Consider the following 23,510-nt stretch of genomic DNA (forward strand, 5'->3'; position numbering starts at 1 on the left):
CTCTACAGAAATAATTTCGCTGACACGGATTGAGCAAGCATTGACATCAGAAGAGTTAAAAGACAAATCCAAACAAAGAAAAGAAGAAAAACAAAATCTCGCATATCGTCCCGGGCTGAGAATGGCCACGAGAGAAATGCTTCATTGGAGAAGCAGTCATCACCAAGTTTTGATCTGAGGTATCTAGAAGACCATTCATCACGACCCTGTACTTTGAAGGGTTATTCGTAACAAAATGAACAAGAGCGTTGGTTGTGTGCTTAGGGTTATTTAGTGTCTTGGTAGGCAAATGAATAATCTGTGCATAGTCATTAGTAATTGCTAGAGCCTCAGCATCTCGACCAGCTGGGTCTGTGTGACTAGAAAACGGAAGCCAGTTGGAGTTGTGAACATTAAAATCACCTCACTCTTAGGAAAGTTGGAACAGAGAAGTTCAAGTTTCAAATAAAGGGAAGTCTAAGAGTTCCAAGTGATAAGTGGAGTTGGGAGAACGACACAGGCGGTGGATGAATTTAATAGAATGAAGTAGAGAGATTTTAAGCCAGAGAAGATGGAGAACAGGGGATTCCAAATGAGTAAATTTCTGACCGGGAATATCAGATCGGACAAATGCGCAAGTACCACCTGTGAAGCAAAAGGACTCGTATAGTGAATAATTAGGACAGCCGAGATGGGCAGTGGTTGAATCAACCGATAATTGGGATTCTGTCAGAAAAAGTAAGTAAGTAAGTAAAGTAAGTGGAAACGAACATCGTTGAGATTGGAACTGAAACCACATTTATGAACATTTTATTTAAATGAATGAGGAAGCGTTTGGGAAGTTAAAATCTCTCTGAGATAAGTTTGCTGTATTAGTTTGGTTATTCATGATTAATTAAGTAATAAAATAAAAGCAGAGGGCTGGACATGTTGCACAAAGTAATGAGAAGTAATGTATGATCACTGAAGAAAGTTTCGTAGGTAAATTTTCAGGCATAAATTTGAAAAAGCTAAAGAATTAGTGGATTTATTCAATGGTATTAAAAAATGAGCACGACCGATTGTGAATCCCTTGTCCCATTTATTATAAGCTGTGTGTCTGCGGATTCAGGTGAAGTCCTAGCAAATTGGAGATGCAAAAATGCCTTCGCAGTTTACAAAGGTGGTTTGAAGAGCGAAATGGGTAGTTATGTACCTATAAGCTTGACCTCAAAGGTAAAGACAATTAGGCTGCAACAGGGAGTGTCAGCCTTCACTGGACGAGGAGTCCAATGAAGTTCCATAGGGTTTAGTACTATGACCCGCGTTGTTTTTTCCCATTTGATAGCGATGTTTATGAAGGTAAAAGTTTTTGAAAGTTCGCTGATACGATGGTTGGGAGGGTAATAAACAATTACAAACAAGGTATGCTGCTGTAAATTGATCTAGACAAATTATTAATTTGTTCTGAAAAATGGCAATTAAAATACACTATTGGGAAGTGTAAAATTCTGCTGTACACTTACATTCGCGTATCACAGATTACCGCATTATTTGGGAATAAACCTAAGAAAAACTGAAAAGGCTGAGGAGCAATTGTACCATCCGACATGAAGTTTTCTCAACAGCGTAGATAGCTTTTTGTGTAGAGAAAACTTTGATAGTAGGAAGAAATAGGTGTTTGATCCGCTGTATAAAGCCACGATTATGTCTCTTGTTGGGTACTGTATAGAGAGGTTCGGCCTCTCCCATTTCTGAAAGGATGCAGACAATGATTGGACCAGCAGCGATACCCGTAATATGAAAGAGAGACACGAATGCCGAGTTGAACCATCGAAGATTTGTTTCAGGTAAAATGCATGATTAATAGCTTAATTAATAATCAGATATTATTAATTAATCTCTGAGATTAATAAGTAGTCTCTGAGTTTAATAAGTAGTCTCTGAGTTTAATAAGTAGTTCAGAGATTAATAAATAGTCTCGCCTTTTCCTTCGATTCTCCTTTGACAACCATGAATTATGATCGAAAGATATTGTTTTCTTTTAGAAAGGAAATGGAGCTTCCTGAAATACGCGGAAGTCAATGAAATGCCAGATATCAGCGTCTAATTTAACTGACCTTCAAAAACATATCTTTAAAGTTTGCAGGAAAGGAAAGCACTGTTATCCCCTTCATCAGAATTAACGCGCCCCCTAGGTGAGATCTAACAAAACAGTGAATTGAAAAGGAAGCCTTTACATCGATATCCACACAGAGCACTGGCGTGTCTTGAAGGAACTTTTCCTCCCAAAATATTCTTCTTCAGATGGCTTCGTGGCTCAGCTTTGGATTGCTTGCCTTAGTATTTGTGTGTTTACAGCTGGAAATTGTTGATTCTGGAAAGAGCACGTAAGTTTCATTGAGTAGCTGTAACAGGCTTAAGTATAAGACGAAACAAAAAGGTGCAGGTGAGTGGTTAAACGAGTGGATTCATTAACGTGCACTCCCATGTGTACATACGCGAATGTATGGTAATGAATTCTACGTTGTTGTTATTCTGCTAATGGGAGAAAATTTGAGCGGTTGGGAATGGGAAAACATTTCTACTTCTTGTTGCACTAACTTGGAAAGGGTTGTCCATCTTTCATAGACGGAATCGGACTAGAGTGTGTTGTAGAGTGTGTTTAGTGTCAAACGGCACCAGGGGTTTCCCCCATCTCCGCGGGCTATACATTGTGGGTGTGAAACAGAACACTGTCAATGCCAGAGGTTTAAAAGTGTATGGATTTTGTACATGTGTAGTGTTTTTCCTTTATATTGCACATGTGTAGTGTTTTTCCTGCGTGTACCGTTGTTCCTCTGGTCATTTAGCCGCTGGGCCCCTAATGTGACCCAACGTTGTCCACACTCTGCCTCGTGGAGGCAGACCAGGTACACCAGTATTATAGTTATTTACTCTGGCAGGTCCTGCCACCTAATTTCCTGAGATTTCAGTGGCAAGGACCTTAAAAAAATAAATAAATAAAATAAAATAAATAAATAAAATAAAAATAATAATAATAAAAAAAAAAAAAACGTTATAGTTATGGGTCAGCCATAAGAAGTACTATTTATGCAAATAAATGTTGTTAAGTTTTTGGGTGTAGGGCTCTTGCAATTTAACAGTGGTTCAGACACTAGTAATTATAATTAAAAGAGAGAGAGAGGGGTTGGGAGACTGAAGGCTGGGGGGAAAAGACAGAAATAAGGGGTCCATAGAGAAGATGACCCCCAAATCAGTGGAGCAGGCCCATATCCCACCAGAGGGAAGAAAGGGGCGGCGAGGGGAGGAGGAGACCAGAAGTCACCTCCCCCTCCCGCCCGGGGAGTGGAGGCAAAGGGCCACGCAAGGGAGCGTGGCTTAAAAAAAAAAAAAAAAAATTCTATAGAGTCCCAAAGGAAGGTCTTGTATCAGTCCAAGGATGGTTAGTTTAGTCGTGGTGCCTGTTCTTGATCCCTGTAGATAGCAATAAGTGTCCTCCTTCGGGTGAACAGTCCCTGGGCGAATTTTGTCAACTCCTTATAGTCCTCTTGCGAGTCCAACAGGTTTGATTCCCTGTCGCGAGGGAAGTAAGTCAGCTTTGTCATCAGGAGGCAGCGGAGATCCTCGTAATTTTCACAGTTGTACATTATGTGAGACCATGTCTCCACTTCCCCACAGACACAGTGGGGATCGTTTACTAATTTAAAACTGTTTAGTTTGGCATTCAGGGCCCCATGACCTGTTAAAAGATACGTAGTGTACAGTCCAGGGTGAAACCATGATGGTGCTTTTGGGTATAATCTTCCGACATCAGGCAGAAATTTCCTCGTTATTTTCCCTTTTGTGGATTCTGACCACCTATCCTGCCAGATCTGCTGTAGGTGGGTGGCGAGTTTTGTTTTCTCTCTTTTTAGGTTTCCTGTAGGGTCAATGGAGTGGCCCAGGAAGGTGCAGGGAAGCCCTTTTGCGAGATGCTGCACCATGGTACAACGCACCACCTCGAGATCAAGGGGGAGTGCTCCTGCCAGAACCTGCAGAGCATGTGTATTCACAGTGCAGCAGGCCCGTGTAATAGAGAGGAGTATTGTCCGTTGGATGGAATCGAGTGTCCTTCTGTTAACTGCAGTAGTTGTTTTCTGGAACCAGATGGGTGACGCGTAAGTTATGGCTGGTATAAATGTTGTTTTGTAATACAGTCCCAAGGTGTGCCTCTTGAGTCCCCAATCCCTTTTAGCTATTCTTGAGACTAGGGCAGAATATCTCCTTATTTTCTCTCGGATATGTTTCAAGTGTGGGTTGAAAGATTGATTCTTGTCCAGTATGATTCCTAGATATTTCATCTCACTGACTAGTTTGATAGTTGTATTTTCTACTTTAATTTGCGGTGGTCTACAGAGATTTAATGTTCCTTTCAGTAGCATTGAGTAGGTTTTCCCCGGTGAGATCTTAAGAAAATGGACCTTCATCCAGTCTTGTAGAATTTGAATTGCTCGATTTGCCTGGGTTTCCAATGATTTGCCTGGGTTTCCAATTGATTGTCTGCGGCAACAGTCAGTATCAGGTCATCTGCAAATGCCTGTAAGTGGACTTCCCCCAAGTCGAAGGACAGAAACTCATCCAATACCATACTCCAGAGGAGTGGTCCCAGTACCGATCCCTGTGGGCAGCCCCTGTAAACAGGCCTGGTCAGTTTCTTGTATGGAGTCACTACTTGTATTTTTCTCTTGGATAAATATGACTTCATTATTTTGTAAAGGTTGATGGGTGTTTTTGCCTTCCGCAGTCTGGCTAGGACGCTCGGCCACCAGATGGTGTCGAATGCCCCAGCAAAATCGACCGAAATAACCAAGAAGTACTTCCTATCACAGGCAGCAGCCAAACTTAGGAGGCTGTTGAGAGCATCCATTGTTGAGGTTCCGGGTTTGAACCCAAACTGTGTGGGCATCACGAGATTTGCAGCTTCATAGTGGTGCAGGAGTCGCTTGTGAAGCATCTTTTCAAGGAGTTTACTAGCAACTGGGAGCAGGGAAATTGGCCGGTATGATTCGGGTTGTTCTGGTGGCTTCATTGGATTTTTTAGAATTAATTTGACGTTGGCCATTTTCCAGTCGGCTGGAAAGACTCCTGTCTTCAGGCATGTGTTGAAGAGGTTTAGTAAAGTCTGCGGAGAGATGTCTACTGCTATGACCCGCGTTGTTTTTTCCAATTTGATAGCGATGTTTATTAAGGTAAAAGTTTTTGAAAGTTCGCTGATACGATGGTCGGGAGGGTGATAAACAATTACAAACAAGGTATGCTGCTGTAAATTGATCTTGACAAATTATTAATTTGTTCTGAAAAATGGCAATTAAAATACACTATTGGGAAGTGTAAAATTCTGCTGTACACTTACATTCGCGTATCACAGATTACCGCAATTATTTGGGAATAAACCTAAGAAAAACTGAAAAGGCTGAGGAGCAATTGTACCATCCGACATGAAGTTTTCTCAACAGCGTAGATAGTTTTTTGTGTAGAGAAAACTTTGATAGTAGGAAGAAATAGGTGTTTGATCCGTTGTATAAAGCCATGATTATGTCTCTTGTTGGGTACTGTATAGAGAGAGAGATTCGGCCTCTCCCATTTCTAAAAGGATGCAGACAATGATTGGACCAGCAGCGATACCCGTAATATGAAAGAGAGACACGAATGCCGAGTTGAACCATCGAAGATTTGTTTCCGGTAAAATGCATGATTAATAGGTTAATTAATAATCAGATATTATTAATTATTAATTAATAATCAGATATTATTAATTAATCTCTGAGATTAATAAGTAGTCTCTGAGTTTAATAAGTAGTTCAGAGATTAATAAATAGTCTGGCCTTTTCCTTCGATTCTCCTTTGACAACCATGAATTATGATCGAAAGATATTGTTTTCTTTTAGAAAGGAAATGGAGCTTCCTGAAATACGCGGAAGTCAATGAAATGCCAGATATCAGTGTCTAATTTAACTGACCTTCAAAAACATATCTTTAAAGTTTGCAGGAAAGGAAAGCACTTTTTTCCCCTTCATCAGAATTAACACGCCCCCTAGGTGAGATCTAACAAAACAGTGAATTGAAAAGGAAGCCTTTACATCGATATCCACACAGAGCACTGGCGTGTCTTGAAGGAACTTTTCCTCCCAAAATATTCTTCTTCGGATGGCTTCGTGGCTCAGCTTTGGATTGCTTGCCTTAGTATTTGTGTGTTTACAGCTGGAAATTGTTGATTCTGGAAAGAGCACGTAAGTTTCATTGAGTAGCTGTAACAGGCTTAAGTATAAGACGAAACAAAAAGGTGCAGGTGAGTGGTTAAACGAGTGGATTCATTAACGTACATTCCCATATGTACATACGCGAATGTATGGTAATGAATTCTACGTTGTTTTTAGTCTGCTAATGGGAGAAAAATTTGAGCGGTTGGGAATGGGAAAACATTTCTACTTCTTGTTGCACTAACTTGGAAAGGGTTGTCCATCTTTCATAGACGGAATCAGACTAGACAGATGGGCCAACTGGGATGGCAAGCATGCATGCCTTCAAAGATCATGAAATTTATAAGTATTTAAGTGTAGTTGTTGCGGACCCCAGGGTTTTCCCCATTAGCCGCCTTTACACTTCTTGTTGTGAGGCTTGCAACAAATCCGGTCATGTGCGTGTAGTGTTTTGTGTGTAAATTTTGTGCTCTGTCCTGGTGTTACGTTGTGTGACCTGGCTACTTACCTAAAATCCCATCCTGGTATTAGAGGATCAGTAGAGTAAGAAAGCTCCTCAGGGACATTCTTGTGTTCTTTGAGGAACGAGTCCAAAGATCGTGGATCAAATATCTCGTACACCATGTACAATCAATAGCAAGTCCAATTATTATTAATATCTTTATTGCAGGCAGTGAATGGTTACATGATTGCCTGATGCAATAATACCCATAACAGCGACAATACTAGGGATTTAACATGAAATAACTAATACAGGAAAAATTACATAAAACGTATAATTACATATTTTACATATAAAATGGATGTTAACATGTGAAATGAAAGAACATGAAAAGCGATGAAAAGACGATGGCAGTGACTCGGTTGAAGACGAAAGCTGGTCCGTCATGATGCGTCTTCTGTACGATTTGTCCTCTATGAACTTTTTGTAGTCCACATCCATCTCGACATTGTGGAGCATCTCCATGGGCAGGAATCTATCTCCTATCCTGAGCCTCCACGCCACAGACTGCAGAGAGGGGAGGGCTCATAAAGGTTTCGGGGAGATCCTACAATTGCACATCTGCCAAAAACTTGGCTTATTGACTTCACCCGCTATCATTTTAATTGACACGAGCAGGGGGAGGTGAATATCCTTTTGGAGACTTTTCTGTAATTTAGAAGTTGGGTGATATCTGAAGTATGTGTGAGTGGTGGCAGATTATGCTTGAAGAGAACCCACCGAAAAAGCCAGTACTCATCAAATGCAATGTTTTTTTTTTTTTAGTGTGGTTTTCGTTGCCGACCCCAGATTTCTGAACCGTAGGTGATGGCTGGCTGCAGAAACCGGTATATGTATTGGAGCGTGTACTCAGGCTCTGTGACATGAAGGAGGTGTTGTTTCGCAAGCCATCTGGATCTGCAGACCTTGTTGTGAATGTCTGCAACGTGGTGTTTGAAACTGAGTTTAGGGTCGAATATAACGCAGAGATCTCTGTGCTTGGTGACTGGGGTGATGGGGCTCCTGTGGATATCCAGGTTTACTTGCGTTGGGTTTGATTGGAGTGAAAACACCATTTGGGCAGATTTTTTTGGATTTATCTTAAAATAAAACTGTGCCAAGTATGTAATCAGATCCTTAAGGCTGTTGATAATGGTTTCAGAAACAGAATCAGGTTGGGCGGTCCCGTTGATCCGATAGAGGAGCTTCAAGTCGTCTGCATAACTGATAAATTCTGTTTGCTGGCACAGGAATGGGTGGATGGCAGCCGTAAAGAGGAGCCCTGAAAGTACTCCGACCTGGGGAACACGTACACAAACTTTACTTGTGAAAGATTTTTTATTCACAGTCAAGTGAAGGACCCTGGTCGTAAGTAGCGACTTCAAGAATTCCAGTATATTGCCTTTTATCTGGCATCCGTCCTCACAAAGTTGCAGGAGGGGCTGGATGTTTATGCTGTCGAATGCAGACTGGATATCCAGATAAACAATTACCATTTCAGCCCTATCTTGTAGAGCCCCCAGAATGGTGTCGGTGGTTTGCAGTAGGTTGGTAATGGTGGACCTGCGTTTCAAGGCACAGTGAATGAATGGTGATTCACATGGCAGAACCTTGTTGGTTAGGATGGGAAGAAGGCACTTGTCCATGACTTTGAGGAGAAATGAGGCTTTCATTATTGGCCTGAATTGTGAAACTGATGTCGCTCCTTGTGTTTTAGGGATTGGTTGGACAATATATTGATTCCAGGCTGTAGGGAAACTTTGCATTGTGAGGATTCCATTAAAGATACCTAGGAGTGCATCAATGATGAAAACATTAACGCTCTTAAGGATGAACAGTGGGAACCCATCATATTCAGTGCAAGACGTTGGTGGGATATCATTGATGGCCTGGATAAGCTCTCTTTTTGTAATGATGATGGAAGCGAGGACATCTCGCTGACAACTGTTGTGAATGCTCTTAAGGTCTGACGCTGACTTTGGCTTAAATCTTGTTATGTAGTCTAGCCATTCGGTCAGATTAAGATGTTGAGGGAATTCATCATGCCTTGCCTTAAACGGTGCCTTCCCGATCTTGATTGTTTTGTCGATGTAGGCTTTCATGGCTTCAGACTTGCTTCTATTGAACTGGGTACGGGATATTGAGTATGCAATCCTGTCTAGTGGGTCTGATTTTGCTTTCTATTTTGCATGTAGTCTTTGTTTATTCTGAAATTTAAGGCTGATGTCGAATCTAATGTCGAAGCAAAGCATGGTGGATCTTGGATCCACCATGCTCTACTTCGACATTAGATTGAAACTCTTTTTGACGCTGAAGTTCGAGGAATAGACTGCAGCCAGCAAGTAAGAAAGTGCAGCCCGAGCTGTGGATGACATTGGTTTAGGGCTTTCCAAAGAAAAATGGATGCTGCAAAGTAGCATTTCTGTGGATTGAGGAGTGAAGCGCTAATCACTGTCTTCTTACTGGTGCTTGATGTTGCCAGGATGTCCTGGAAGTGATTTGAAGAATGAGGGCTACTGGTAGACAGTCTGACATGAAGGCTGTTTCAGGCTGGCTGTCAACGGTGAGGGAGTCTTTTGCAAATATTAGGTCTAACAGGTTAGCGCCTCTGGTAGGGGAAAAATTCTGGAGGGTCAGACCTACTGCAGCCAGATTAGAAGATAACAATCTGCGAAGACTGTGTTGGCCTGAGCTAATATTAAAGTATTCGCACACAAATAGTGTTGCTTTGGGGTGGCATTGATTTATGATCCAGTTGGAGACCTCTTGTAAAGTGTTCTTTACTGTGGAAGGGGGGGATGTAGACTGTACACACGTCAAGTCTGTGGCCTTGAATGCTGAGTGAGGCTCTTGCAGATTCAAACAGTTCTGTTTGTAGAGTGGCTGAGCTGGTCAGTGAGAATTTTTGTGTGTTGAAGAGAATGCCTACACCACCACAAGTCGTCCGTTCCCTTGAGGCAAAAATGCCCGAGAAGCAAGCGGGTTGAGAGAATGCGAGGTCTTCTTCATTGGGGGACAACCATTTCTCTGTGATACAAATGATGTCATACAACCTTGACAAAAGAAGAATTTCCAAGTTGTCTTCAACAGTTCACCAAACAATACAAGTCCAAAAGGAAAATCCGCTGCAGCAGCTTTCCCAAGGCTCAGATAGAAGATCATGAAATAACAAATAATACGTATTCAGCATTGCGCACATTCTTTTATGATATTTACAGGGCTGACTCTTTTCAAGCACCGGAGATGCATCACACATTGGTCCGACCCGGAGCTTTTAATGAATATTTATATGTAATAATAATAATAGTTATAAATGGGCTGATATACTACAAATAATGTAAATTATATTACTTAGAGTATATTAACTGCATGTTTAAAACTTAATAACTGCTTGTGATGGGCTAATTTTTAACCACGTGACATTTCATTTGTCTAGATTTTTGACCACTGGAAGAAGAACAGCTAGATCCATTGGGAGTAAGTAAACAAATAATTTCTAAGCAGTAGTACATAACTGAACAACAGATTATCTACTGATCTTCGTTATTTAAAATAAAAACCACAACCTTTGAACAGAACTTTGCTCTTTAGCTTAAACTGATTAAAGTAAATTGGGAATTTTGGAGGCGGTTTTTGTTTGTTCAATTTTAAAAACGTGAGTTTCTATCCAGCCCATCGGAGTCTACAGTAATATTAATGATTCTAAATAAACATTATTTTTTTTCTTCACCAGACTCTCTTAATTAAAAAAAAAACTCTTAATTTTTCCAGCTTGCCGTCCCAGGTGTCAAAATGGAGGGACGTGTCGGAACGGAAGATGTCGATGTAGATTAAGATACAGAGGAACTCGATGTCAGAGAAAGGGTGAGTTGATTATTTCAGCGTTTTTTTTCTAAATAAAATGATATTTTAGCGCTATACAGTTATGATTTAGTTTTATTGAAATTGTAAATTACTTTAATTACTTAACTTGTGATATTAACCCGCAATTTTAATTAATTGTTATTTAAAACTTTATGATTTTTAAGAAACTTGGAAGAATAGTTGCGCATGTCTTCAACTTAACCTGTTTATTCTTTCTTCATTTATTTATTAAATTAATTATAATACAATATAATTAATATTATTATTAATATCATCAATAATTTATTAATTTATCAATTTATTAATCAATTCCTTATTTATTTATTTATAAATTATTATTTATAATTATTATTTTTTAATTTATTTCTTTATTCGATTTCTTCTTTCTCCTTCCTGTGTTGGTACTGTGCTAATGAATAAACATAAGGATTAAATTTTCGGACTGATTATCCGATCCTCTGTCCACATTTGCATACACACACTCTAAAACCTATTAATGGAAACTAAGCTAACCGTAACTGTTTTGAAATCTATAGAATGCGATTTGACTAGAAAGTTCCAGGAATAACTTTAAAATATGGGCACTCGACCAAAATGTCTCAGAGATAGGATAGTCATCAGCCCACAGCAAATATGAATGTGTCAGATGGATGTGTCAGATGACTGTGTCCTATGTGGGTCAGAACAAGAGCAACTTCCCCTTTAGCGACTCCTGCGCAGACTACACTACCACGGTTCAATTGCAGGCTTTATCTGTAATTGAAGAGATAAAGATGCAATTTATTCGTAGTCTGTCTATTCCATAGATCTTGCCATTGGGAATGTATCTTTCTGTGCTTTATTTGCCTGTAGTCTATTTGCCTGTAGTACAGGGGACTGACAGGGAACAATTATTAGTGGGAATTGCTGATTTGGCCGCGGTGTCAGCCCAATCATTTCTCCTAATCCCAATATGCCTGGGAATCCAGCAGAAGCAGAAATCGGAATCATTCTTGGAGAGAAAGAGTGGATCATCTGTTTGAACTCGAGACAGAATCGATGAGGTTTATATCCCATCGATGATAAAGCCTGTAAGACGTTCAAGGAATCTGAATATAAAATGAACTTTTGGTTCTGGCATTTACTAATGTGAGTTAAATTCAAGGATTGGCAGAACAATGGTTTTATATTCTTTTATTCCTCTTTTATTCACCATCTTTGCCAATGATTTACCCAATTTTGTTGAGAGAGGTGGTTTTAAGATTTTAATGTTTGCCGACGATGTGAAACTTTACTTTCGTATCAGCAGTCAATATGATGCAGTTAACCTTCAAGCTGCTCTCGACTCGTTCGCTAATTAAATTTTCTGTTTATACTCCTGGACGACCACATGGTCAGAGGAATTCACAAGATAGAAAGAATACAAGAAACGGCACCGTATTTAGCAGTCACAGGCTTAAACCCCGGTCACTACTGAAATAGCATTTTGTCCGAGCCTTAATTCAGGTTCAGGATGAAGAAAAGTGGACGCAAGCGCTCTTCTGCGGCGAGACCTGAATTCATTAGCAAGTGCTCAGAAATTAAGGCGATCAATGTCTTGTTGCAGTTGTCTTTCAATAATCCCCATGTTGCATGACTAAGAAAATATGCTCAAGTCGTCAATAGAGGGCGGAGGAAGTTGCTCTGTAATGGAACTTACTTTGATGGTGAAAAGCGTGACACTTAATACTGATCCTTGTGGTACTCCCTCCTCTTCTGGGTCCTCGTGGTAGTACAGTTGGTAGGATCGCGTCCTCCTCACACAGGGTGGAAAAGACCTGAAATCAAGTCCCGTTGATGATGGGAGGAATTTTTACGGGCATGCTTTGAAACGTCACTGTATCAGTCGATCTCGGGCAAGGACAGTATGGTTTGTCTCCGGAAAAATTTGGGTTTTTCGTCCAGCAGAACAGAAAATCGATCTCAGAACACGCAATTTAAAGACAGCAAACACGCAGAGGTATGGCCTTAATCACTGATGCTCTTAACACCTTTCAACAACAACTCTCCTCTTGGTAAAATGGACGAGAGAGTGAGGATCCCACAGGAACTTACAAAGACCGATTGGCTAAAAAGTTTTTAATAAATACAGGGAGATTCCTTCTAAGGCCGACGATATACAAACCTTTTAAGATGCTAAATCTCCAAGTTGTGTCATACGCTTTCTGCATATCAAAGAAAACAGACAAAAGATGTTCACGTTTTAGGACAGCATTCTAGATGTATGTTTCCAGTCTAACAAGATGGTTCAGAGCGTACCGGTTCCTTCAGAAGCTACACTGGATGCTGGAGAGAAGGCTATTGGATTATAAATACCATATTAAACCAAAATTAACCATTTACTCCAGGATTTTGCACTGACAGCTAATCAGAGCGATAGGACAATGATTATTGGGGATTTTAAGTTCCTTGCCTGGCTTTCAGAAAGTCAAGAAAGTCATGCGCCAGGCATCTGGCAACTTATCTTCAATAAAGATTCTGTTATGTATAGCAGGTGATCGATAGATTTTGGCGAAACATGTTTAATCATTTCTTAATGGATGCTGTGTGGTCCAACAGCACTTGCCTCAGAAAGAGCGAGAGCTCTTTTCAGTTCCTGTACAGCAAAAGGCTCGTTGTAGGGATAAAGGCCCTCTGATGTGAAATTAAGTGCCTGATTTTCACTTTTATGTTTCAGGATCAGGAACTCTGGGAAACAGAAAGATATCGCAGAAATGTTAGAGAATATTTCCCACGAGGGATATTGCAGTTGGCTCTGCAATAGTGCATCTATTATATTCTAGGATCGATGAAGCATGAGTTGTATATTTTCCCTTCATTTTCCTGATTTTAACGCAAACCACCTTAGCAGTAGTGGACTGGGGATTTGATGATATGAAACGGATTCACAATTCCTTTTGACTGTGACGGCAGATTTGGCGTGCTTTTGCTCGTGTGCTTTTAAAGGCTGTAAAGTTGGCCATGTAAGAATAACTCTGGAATATCCACAAAGATTTATTTTGAGCCCCCTTTTTTTTTTTTTTTTTTTGGCTGCTGCACAATCTGAATTCCACCGCGGTTTAGGAAAGGGCGGAAGCCGGGTGGATGTTTTTGCAATTTTGCAATTGCAGCTGCATGAACGATGTTTTCTGTAATGCATGTAACTGCGTCGTTGATAGGCACCTGACTGATTGCAGTGATGTCAAAATTTGCCTGACGTTGAAAGGCATTCCAGTCAGCCTGATCAATCTTCCACCGCGTTAACCCAACAAAAAAACACGGTCTCCCATTTATTAGGGTGGTTATCAGAGGGAAGTGATCACTTCCATATGGATTCTCCTCCACCTCTCAAGTAGGTGAAGGGAGGAGAGATGGGGAGCAAATATTAAGATCGATGGCACAAAATGTACTGGTAGGGGTAGTAGAGTGTACTACCCCTGGAGGAGGGCGTTTGTCCCACCTTCATCAGGATTCATGTTATCCTTTTATCAGGATTCATAGTTTTTTTATTTTGGTTCAGCGCCCGGGCTCCCCACCTACCACGGAGTCCAAATGGTACGCCCACTACCGACAAGCAATAAATGCGCTCGGGAGTGGGACAGCAGGCTGAACAGATACCATACTCGCATCCGCACCAGGCTAAATCTTGTCCCTCGGACCATGAGGGTAGGGGCATGGCATTGACACGGCTGTTGTAGTAAGGTTTTAGGAGCATATCGACTAAGTCCATATTGCTCCGTGTATATTGTCTCTAAATTGCATGTGTTCTGAGGTCGATTTTCTGTTTGCTGGAAACAAAACCCGAGTTTCCGGGAGAAAACCCACGCTACCTTCTCCTAAGACAAACAAATTCAACCACGTTGTGGCTGAATTTGTTTGTTTCAGGCGAGGCCCATAAAAATTCCTGCCGTCATCGATAGGCCCCGAACTCAAGTCTTTTCTACCCGGCGTGGGGATGACGGCGATTCTACCAACTGTGCTACCCACGGGAGCACAAGGTTGACCCTTATAGGCTGATCCACTAGCCGATTGACCCTGGCCGTGTCATCCAGGCCACTCATGTGGACATTCGTATATGTAAAGGGCGCCACCTGAAACGGCTGTTCAACTCCTCCTGGTATCTCTGTGATCTGTAAAACTGCCAGAAATGTGATTGGTGTAGGTTTGTGTGAGTAGTGTGCATGTTCTGTTGTTGTGTTCTGGTCGCTTGTTACCCAGAAGCATCAGCGCCCTGGAGAGATGATTCTGGGTACTCGTCCACACTATGGGAAAGTGGGAAAGTTGCAGAAAAAACACTGTTATCCACCTACATATAATGAGGAGGAAAAAAAGCAAGTGGTGCAGGTAAAAAATAAATAATTAAAAAATAAATAATAAAAAAATAAATAAAATAAATAAATCCAGGACGCGCGTCTTTTCGAAGCAGGGGTAAAAGTAGCCTGTTGAAGCTGAGCCCTTCAACCACCAGGATCGCACGGCAAATACGTAGGATTTATATGGGCGTTGGATCCCATTGATGCTGATTGGCAGACCAGCAGCGTCACTTAGAGGTCCTCACATCACATACAGGTGTCCATTCGTAGTTGGTAAACAGCCGATTTAGTAATACCGTACATCGTGGTTAAGAACCTAATGTGTCCTGGTCCGCCTTCCCGAAGCAGTGACAGAAACTGGGGGTTTGGTGGCTCTCCACAGGTCCTCAGGTTAATGGCCAGAAGAACAACATAACCACACTAATACCTCACAAAACACACATCCTTGCCTTATACAGAGTAAAAACGCAGAGTTGAAGGATCCTGCCCCCCGGTGCATCCAGACAAAAAACACTATGTCACTCTGTGGTTATGAACCTGGTAAATTTCAGCTGAATTGGATCTCTTGATAGTGCAATCCTCACCCATTTACTCGTGATACAATCAGTCACCATAGCAGAGTACTTGATGTGTATATCAATTCACTGGAGTGCATTCTTGTTATTCTCTGACCACCGTTAGAAGCAGAGAACTGCATAATTTTCATTTGTTTCTTCTTACTTTCCAGTCTGCGTCCCGAGATGTCAGAATGGAGGTCTCTGTATAAACTGGCGCTGCAGGTGCAATAAAAATTACGCAGGAAGTCGATGTGAAAAGAGAGGTGAGATTAATTGCAAAGTAATTATTACACATTTTATGAAAGGGACGAGATTCCAACACAGTAATTATACATGGTTTGTGAACAGCGAAATTTACAATTTTTAAAAAGCCCGCTTTGTTCAATGATTTCCTAGGAAACATCGCATCCATTCAAATTTCAAGTACTGTACAGAGTATTTTTGGAGGGTTTTTTTTTTTTTTTTTTTTTGTTAGTTGTTGGCGCATCGGCTTCTGCGGCCATAATGCACCTCCCAAAGTTTTTGCATTTTACTCTGATCCAAGCCAGAAGCGGGATTCGAACCAGCGACCTTTCGGTTGCCAGGCAGACACTTTACCCACTTGGCTAGCCCGGTCAGCTTTTTGGGGGTGGCCCCAACACCTGTTTAGGCCAAACGCAAAGTGTAAAGTGTGTTTAGGGTAAAGCGGCACCAGGGGTTTTCCCCATCTCCGCGTTGTTTACATTGTGGGTGTACCAGTTCGCTGGGAAGGCCAGAGATTTAAAAGTGTTTGGATATTGTATATGTGTAGTGTCGTGTACCGTTGTTCTTCTGATCGTTTAGCCGCCAGACCCCTACTGAAGCTCGACGCTGCCCCACTTTCGCCCCGTAGAGGCAGACCAGGGACCCACTAGTATATAGTTAACTCTGGCAGATCCTGCCACCTAATTTCCTGAGATTTCAGTGGCTAGGCCCTTAAAAAAAATGATCGCGTACGCGTCGCGGGAAGCGCTAGGGAGAAGTTCAAAATGTGCGGCGAAATTAATTTCGATTGGTGACTTTAGATTGTGTGGGACGTGTTCACGTCCCACACAATCACGTCCCACACGTTGCTGTCAGATAGAGTGGGGAGAAGGCTGAAGACTGGGGGGAAGATAGATAGAAATATGGAGCCGAAAGGGAAGGCAACTCCAGTTTAGAGTGGGGCATGCCCATACCCCACCAGAGGGATAAAAGGGGTTGCAGAAGGGGGAGGAGACAGCAAAACCATCTCCTCCTCCTCCCACGCTGGGAGAGGGAAAAATAGTAGGTCAGACAAGGGGACTGGCCCAGATCGCCAATAGGGCATGGATGCAAGAGGCTGCAGGCCAGGTGCCGAGGCAACAGGGTTGTGCCATCCGGAAACCCATCGAGGGTGTTTCCATCCAAGGTTTTGGTCTAGATTTGGAAGTGATTTATGTAAGTTCTGGTTACGTATTCACTCATGGGACACAAGTCTTCTCCGTTGGTCGTTGTTCAATGGGTTTAGCCTCGTCGGTGGTGACTCCGTCCATAGATCGGCAAGTAGGAAATCCGGACGGTCAGCCAGGATTTGGGTGGCGGTCCATGCAGATGATGTCATTCGTTGGTTCGGTCTCTCTCATGGGATCAATATCCCGTCCGTGGATCAATATTATTATTATTATTATCATCTGTTTATTCCAGAAAAGGAAACCCCCCCGGGACGGCAAAGTGTCAGAAGGGTGCTAAGTACATATCAGGGTACGAGATACTACGTGCAGTGGGTTACATATACTGAACACGTAGTCTCGTCCCGAAATACATTTTATACACATTTTATGTTTAATATATACAGTATTTACACATTAATCATTCTGTACATACATTATACAAATCATATATTTACAATTCAGTAATAATTCCATCTATAACTTACATATTTACATAACTGTTACAGAAGGTATATTTTTACAGTGAACAGCTTATCAAATTATTATTGTTCTTAAATCTCAAATTATTATCAAATTATTAAATTATCAAATTATTTCTTAAAGCAGAAAGTTTCACTTTCTGCTTTAAGTCTTTAAGTGTGTCTTTAAGACACACCTGTTGAAATGCACTGATTTCTTCTTCCCCTTTTTACTCCCATCCTTCAGCTATCCCCTTCGCTCATGGTGTTTTTTTTTTCTCTCTCTCTCTTTTGTTCTCCATCAGGAAGCTCAGGCAACCCCTGATGGAGAGAAGCCAGAGTACTGTGGACAGCTTGTCTCACCACCCAGTGGGGGTGGCGGTCAATGTGAAGTCCAACTATGGGCCCTGCGGCCAAGAAGTCAGCACAAACAACAGAACGCAACACCAAACTAAACATGCAACACACAACACTTTTCTGGCTTTTACAGAGGTTCTGTATTCATTACAAGAGTACTGATGGTGCAGATGTGGAAAACCACAGGTGACGCTTTACCCAAAAACTATGCCACTATTCCCAATATCTAATCAGGAAATGACCTGTGTAATTATTTACCTGTTCATTTGTAGCAACGCAATTACCACCCATTTGTACCACGTGACATGCATCCCTCTTCTCCCATTGGCTACCCTATCCCCGCCACGCAGCATTCTCAAGGTCGAATAATCAAATAATTACATATCATTATGTAATTATTTACCTGCGTTTACATAGATCTCTTAGGGAAAGATCTTTTGCTTCGGGTTCCATAATGCAAGAGGAATTTGTAGCATCCGAAAGAGTGGGACTACAATATGCAATTAAAATATTTACAAAGTATACAAATATTTAAAATATTTACAAAATACTAAACTCTTTACAAATATATATAAAACTATATCTGGCCCCTTCATCAGCTGACATTACAATGGAACAATAAATGATGCCGTGCTTGGTCATGTATTACAGAGCGAAGCATGTGCACGAGGTTGGTGAACGTTATGGAGGCAGCCTTTCAATGGAAGTAGTAGTGATTTAATTAGTGGTGACATAATTGCCGCGCATTAGTAGTGACATAATTGACCCGCCCTCTTCTCCCATTGGCTCGAATAAATATCACTAGGAGGAAAACGTTTTTAAGGTATAGAGAGATAATAATGTCCTCCAATTTATACATTTATAAACTCGAATTAGTGTTAATCGAATGTAGCAATACTACATTGACTTTACACAAATACATAAGATGTATGCATAAACAGAATTCTCTATAGATTTCTATAACTGTGTTTAGGCCATATTTCTTGAACGATTTTAATTAATTTTATTTTCCAGATTGCGTTCCCAAATGCGAGAACGGAGGAAATTGTACCTCTAAAGGCACTTGCGTGTGCATGGCAGGATATGAAGGAAATCACTGTGAAAAGCCTGGTGAGTTCTGTTCTTGTTCTAAGCATGCGTAATCTGCACGCTGACAATTAACATAAATCTTTATTGCAACGTTGGAGGTCACACCTCCAACGTACACAGGGTGTTCTCTGGAAGACCTATTACTGCTAGGCTGTTATGTAGGGTCTTTGGCACCATAGCTGTGGTTGACACGAGGATCGGGATATTCGTTACTTGTTGCATATGCCACATCTCTTTGATCTCCTGTCTTAGGTTCGTGTACTTTCTGATTTTTTCCCCATGGGTTTTCTACAGGTTGGCCGTGTTGGGTACCACTCTGTCAATCAGATGGGTAGCCTATTCCTTTTTGTCCACAAGGGTTATGTCCAGTATGTTGTGCGGGATTGTCCTATCCGTTATTATGGCGCGGTCCCAGTACAGCTTGTGGGTTGTGGTCTCTAGTACTGCCTGGGGTTCGTACTTTTAGTATGGTACACTTTCTTCAACGAATTGGTATTTCCTCGCTAGCTTCTGATCTATTATCCTGGCTGTCTGGTCGTGTCTATGAGTATACTCAGGATCACCTTGCATCCCGAAGTGGTGTTCGATCGTTTCTGAGGCCAGGTGGCATCGTCGACATGTGTCATCGGACACTCCGAGTTCCTTGGCGGTTTATTTTTTTATAGTTCCTGGTGTTGATTACCTGGTCTTGGATGGCGAGCATGAATCTTTCAGTCTTGGGAAACAGCGTCCCGCTCGTGAGCCATGCACTGGAAGCAATTTTTTGTATGTGTTCTTGATGGAGAACGTTGTAGTGTCTGAGGAAAGGTTCCAAAACAGCTGCGAAGAGGATAGTTGAAAGCGCACTCCCCTATGGGATATCCCTTGTGACGTCGAAAGTTACCTGGATGTCGTTGACGGTAACAGACAGATGTCTAGGAAGTAAAATTGACTTCAAGATTTGTAGCAAGGAATCTGCCAGACTGAAGTAGTGCTAAAGTATAGTAAACAGTGCTGGAAGGTATATTCTGTCATGTGTCGATTTAATGTCTAGGAAGATGATGTCTATCTGGGATTTCTTATTGAGGGCTTGTTGGATTCTGAAGAATGTGCTAAACGGTATGAAGAAACTCGGGCCTGTGACCGAAGCAGTGCTAAGCAATTGCTGGCTGAATCACTTTTTTAAAGATTTTCAGTTAAGAGCAACTGATGGAAATTGGTGGCAGATCTTTCAGAGATTTGGGTTTCCTAATCTTTGGAACGGGCTTGACATGATAGGATCTCCAAATTGATGGAACGATTCCAGATTGTAGGATTCGTTTGAAAATGTGAAGTATAAGTTCAACTATGTATGTGCTGCATATTTTTACTATGAACGGTGGGAAACCGTCTGGTCCTACAGTAGTTGTATTGGGCAATTCGTTAATGACATCAATCAGGGTCCCTCTACATATTTCTATATCATTCATCCGTGCCCTAGGTAACCAGTCCTCCTGTGAGAGAAAGGAATCTGGATCGGGACAATCTGCCTGCTTCCTGCAGGCAGATTGTCCCGATCCTAATGCACTGTGCCCATTCCTGTACTAGCTTGTGGTCAATGACATGATGATTTGTATGATGTGAAAGAATCCTATCCCTCTTCAACCGATCGAGAACAACTTGGTTTAGAATTTGCCTTTTCTCTTTCAGGAAGTAAGCTCTTTCTTTCTTAAAGATGGTAAGGTCTGAGGAAAGTTGTGATTTCTGTCATTTCCGGTAGGCCTTCTTCCTAGTGAAGGGCAGCTTGGTTTCCCTATTAAAACACCGATTCGATCTACTACAAATCCTGACCTTCTTGGCTGCACCACGGAGTGCAATTAACTTCAATTGTTCGGACAAGGCCATGATGGCATCCTCTATGGACTCTCAGAATATAGGCGTCCCCAGTCAAATCCGTTCAGACACTGTAAAACGATGTGCAGCTTTAAATATTTAGTAGAGAAAGCAGACCTAGGCAATTCAGCAGCATACTCATCCGGTAACTCAGGGGAATTGCCCTGTATGGATAATTGACATGCAATTGGCAGGTGATCCGATTGGAATTGGAAATTGCTAGGCAGGAGTTGGATGCCTGGTAGGTTATGAAATATTAGGTCAAGTGCTTGACCTCCTCTAGTAGCCGGCGCCAAGAACCGTGTAAGATCAAAGGTTCGAAGGGTGACCTCAAGGCCCACAATAGCATCCTAATGCTTAGGCATCGGCAAGTTGAAATCAGCGGTGACAACAGTTAGAGTTCTAAGGACTAAATTTGTTGCCAGCCAGGTGAGCAGCTCAGATCTAGAGTCTTCATCGGGATCTAGGGGGGGGGGGGGATGTAAACCAGGCTGCATTGGATTTAGATAAGGGGGAGATCCTCAGTGTTGCACAGATCGCATCAAAGTAGTTCGACTGACACTTTTGTCCTTACTGGCTGGAAACGACTGCTAAAAAAAAAGATTTCTATACAAACACCCCGTCTGGTGTTCCTAGGATCTCTAATGTGCTTGTAGGGGGGTGTTAAGAGGCACACGGTCGAGATGTCTATCTGCCGATAGCCATGTTTCAGTAAGACAAATGATATCAAATTCGTCAAGAAGAAGGAGGGTCAGGAGGGAGTGAAGCTTATTTTTTATGCTGCGTACGTTCTGTACGAACCAAAGAAGCTTGCCGTCGTGCGAATCTGGTTGCGTGCGGCCCTTTTTTGCTGTGCCTGTATGTCCTGTGTGGATCCGTTGTAAGCGATCGGTCTACTCCTCTCTTGAAACGGCTTAATGAGGGTATCTACAGGCTAGCAGTTAGAATCTAAGCTGGTATGCTTTGAATTCGCTGGACAGGAGATGATAAAGGAAGAGTTGGTCGGAAATCTCGTTTTGATAAGCTTTGCATCCAACTTAATCCCGTGCTCATGGCAAAGAGTGCCCTGATACTTTCCGCTTGCGTCGAGGGGGACCCAGTTTTGAAATAAAAATCCCTTCTCTGGTCTGTACAGCTGTGATATATTATAGATCTCCTACAGGCTTCTCGACTAAAAGACCGAAACCGATTGGCCCAGGGCAGAAACTTTTGTCTCATGTATTGGTAGTCTGTTCCCTTGAGGTTGCACTGTCTCAAAACTACCTAAGCAAAGGTTCGCCCCTTATGGAAAGTTGATGTTTACAATTTTATTCTAGTACTCTTTAAGAAAAGTTACGAAATCATTGAATAATTTCTCTTTTAATTGGTTTTTTGTGATGACACGTTCGGATTACAAATGGATTTTGCTATTACAGCTTCAGAATAAAAGAAATGATTCTTTTCCAGTCTGCAATCCGCCATGTTTGAACCGAGGAGTGTGCAAAGGCCTCCAGAAGTGTCGCTGCAAGAAGGGATTCGCTGGACCTCAGTGCCAAATTTCAAGTGAGTTTATATTTTCTGCTTTTCCAACTTCTCTTTCTTCATTTAAAAAAGTATTCTTTCGATAAATTTTCAAAATTTTAAACAAACTTAAAACGGTTTCAATCTTAAGTCTTATTAGGAGCCGATTACAGATAATTTTTATTGAAACATGAGGTGAAATGAAAAGCATTTGATACTTTGTGCGTGGTTCCAGTTAAAATAAATATTTCTAAAACTGTACAATAATCATAATACACCTTTCGACTTTTTTAATATCAGGAACATTCTACTTTAAGTTTTGAAAGTGCACATAAAATGCCTTTAGAATAATAGTTCATAAAAATAGTTTTTTTTTTTTTTTACAGACTACATTCCAATTTTGTAGCGAGGTCCAAACCACAGACCTGTCACTTTGGATCCTCCTCACCACCGCAAAACATTTAATGAAAACCAAGGAAGGTTACTTCTTGTAGGTGGAATAATTAATTTTAATAAAGATGAGATTCACGCATAAAAAAATCTGTGTTATAAAAACCAAACAATAAATACAAAAAACACGCCGAAAGAGAGAAGACATTTCATTGCCTCTGCTATGGTAATAATTACATATTATATTGACTTGCATGTCTACCATCCCCACCCTATTAACTATGAAACTGACTGGTCTGTGACGCTGGTGAAGGCTCAAAGTCCGAAACGAGGAAGAATGGGTCGGCTTCAAGATCTTCCCGGCTTCGAACGTGAAATGATTGTGGGGCGAGACGTGCAGGTGCTGGTTTAGGTTGGAATCCGGTCATTGACGAGGAATATTATGCGCTTTTTTTTCGCAACGTAGCTGAGTTATTCGGTCTCAAGCAGTAGTTGTGTGGTTTTCTTCCGGGAATCCCACAAACAGCAAATCGACTACAGAACAGACGCACTTTACATACGCAATATACTGGCGCCTCTTAACCTTAGTTGCTTTGGTGCTTGAGCCTTGTGGATAAACCAAAGACTTGAAGGACTTTGCAAGACTTTTGGGGGGAGGGAAATTTCTATCAGCTTGGCCCACACTTGTAGGTAGAAGGAATCTGTTTTGTAGAAACGGCATACACTTAAACAAAGGTGGTGCAAGAGTTTTTGCCAGTATTATTGAGGATAACTGAAAGGTTCAGGGAAACTGCTAGTTAGGGGGGATGTGGGTAATACTTACACGCGTTTATCTGATAATATTGGTCAAAGTAACTCTTGCACATACCTTAAGAGTTCTTGTTTCTTACCGCAACAGATCATATTAGCAAGATGTTCTGAGAGCAAAAGCGTTTCCAATCAGCGGGTAGCAAATGCCAGGGAAACGAGCTCAAATAACTTTAAGGGGTGTGTGAAGGTAGTTAACCATAAAAGAACATTAAG

General features: G+C 41.5%; 1 protein-coding gene across 2 annotated transcripts; it reads left to right on the plus strand.

The window, feature by feature from the left end:
• The first annotated feature begins 6,067 nt into the window (after positions 1-6,067).
• On the plus strand, positions 6,068-22,621 carry LOC150090438 (uncharacterized). 2 transcript variants are annotated; one of them, XM_090369134.1, is made up of 7 exons: positions 6,068-6,230; positions 10,118-10,158; positions 10,453-10,545; positions 15,583-15,675; positions 18,672-18,767; positions 22,044-22,139; positions 22,484-22,621. In XM_090369134.1, exons 1-7 carry the CDS (start codon positions 6,148-6,150, stop codon positions 22,501-22,503), a joined length of 522 nt encoding a protein of 173 aa, XP_090225260.1. In that variant the 5' UTR covers positions 6,068-6,147; the 3' UTR covers positions 22,504-22,621. The 2 variants fall into 2 exon arrangements, with proteins under 2 accessions (XP_090225260.1, XP_090225261.1); XM_090369135.1 differs by lacking the exon at positions 15,583-15,675.
• Positions 22,622-23,510: the final 889 nt, after the last annotated feature.

The sequence above is a fragment of the Mastigoproctus giganteus genome, chromosome 2 (assembly GCF_048544385.1).
Source record: "Mastigoproctus giganteus isolate SK-2022 chromosome 2, ASM4854438v1, whole genome shotgun sequence".
In the NCBI taxonomy this organism is placed as follows: Eukaryota; Metazoa; Arthropoda; class Arachnida; order Uropygi; family Thelyphonidae; genus Mastigoproctus; species Mastigoproctus giganteus.

What these genes read in the sequence shown, in the direction of transcription:
- LOC150090438 (XM_090369134.1), top strand. Translation starts at nt 6,148, where the DNA reads ATGGCTTCGTGGCTCAGCTTTGGATTGCTTGCCTTAGTATTTGTGTGT. An exon ending in AAGTCGATGTGAAAAGAGAG is followed by an intron (nt 15,676 to 18,671) that starts GTGAGATTAATT and finishes TTTATTTTCCAG; the next exon opens with ATTGCGTTCCCAAATGCGAG. An exon ending in ACCTCAGTGCCAAATTTCAA is followed by an intron (nt 22,140 to 22,483) that starts GTGAGTTTATAT and finishes TTTTTTTTACAG; the next exon opens with ACTACATTCCAATTTTGTAG.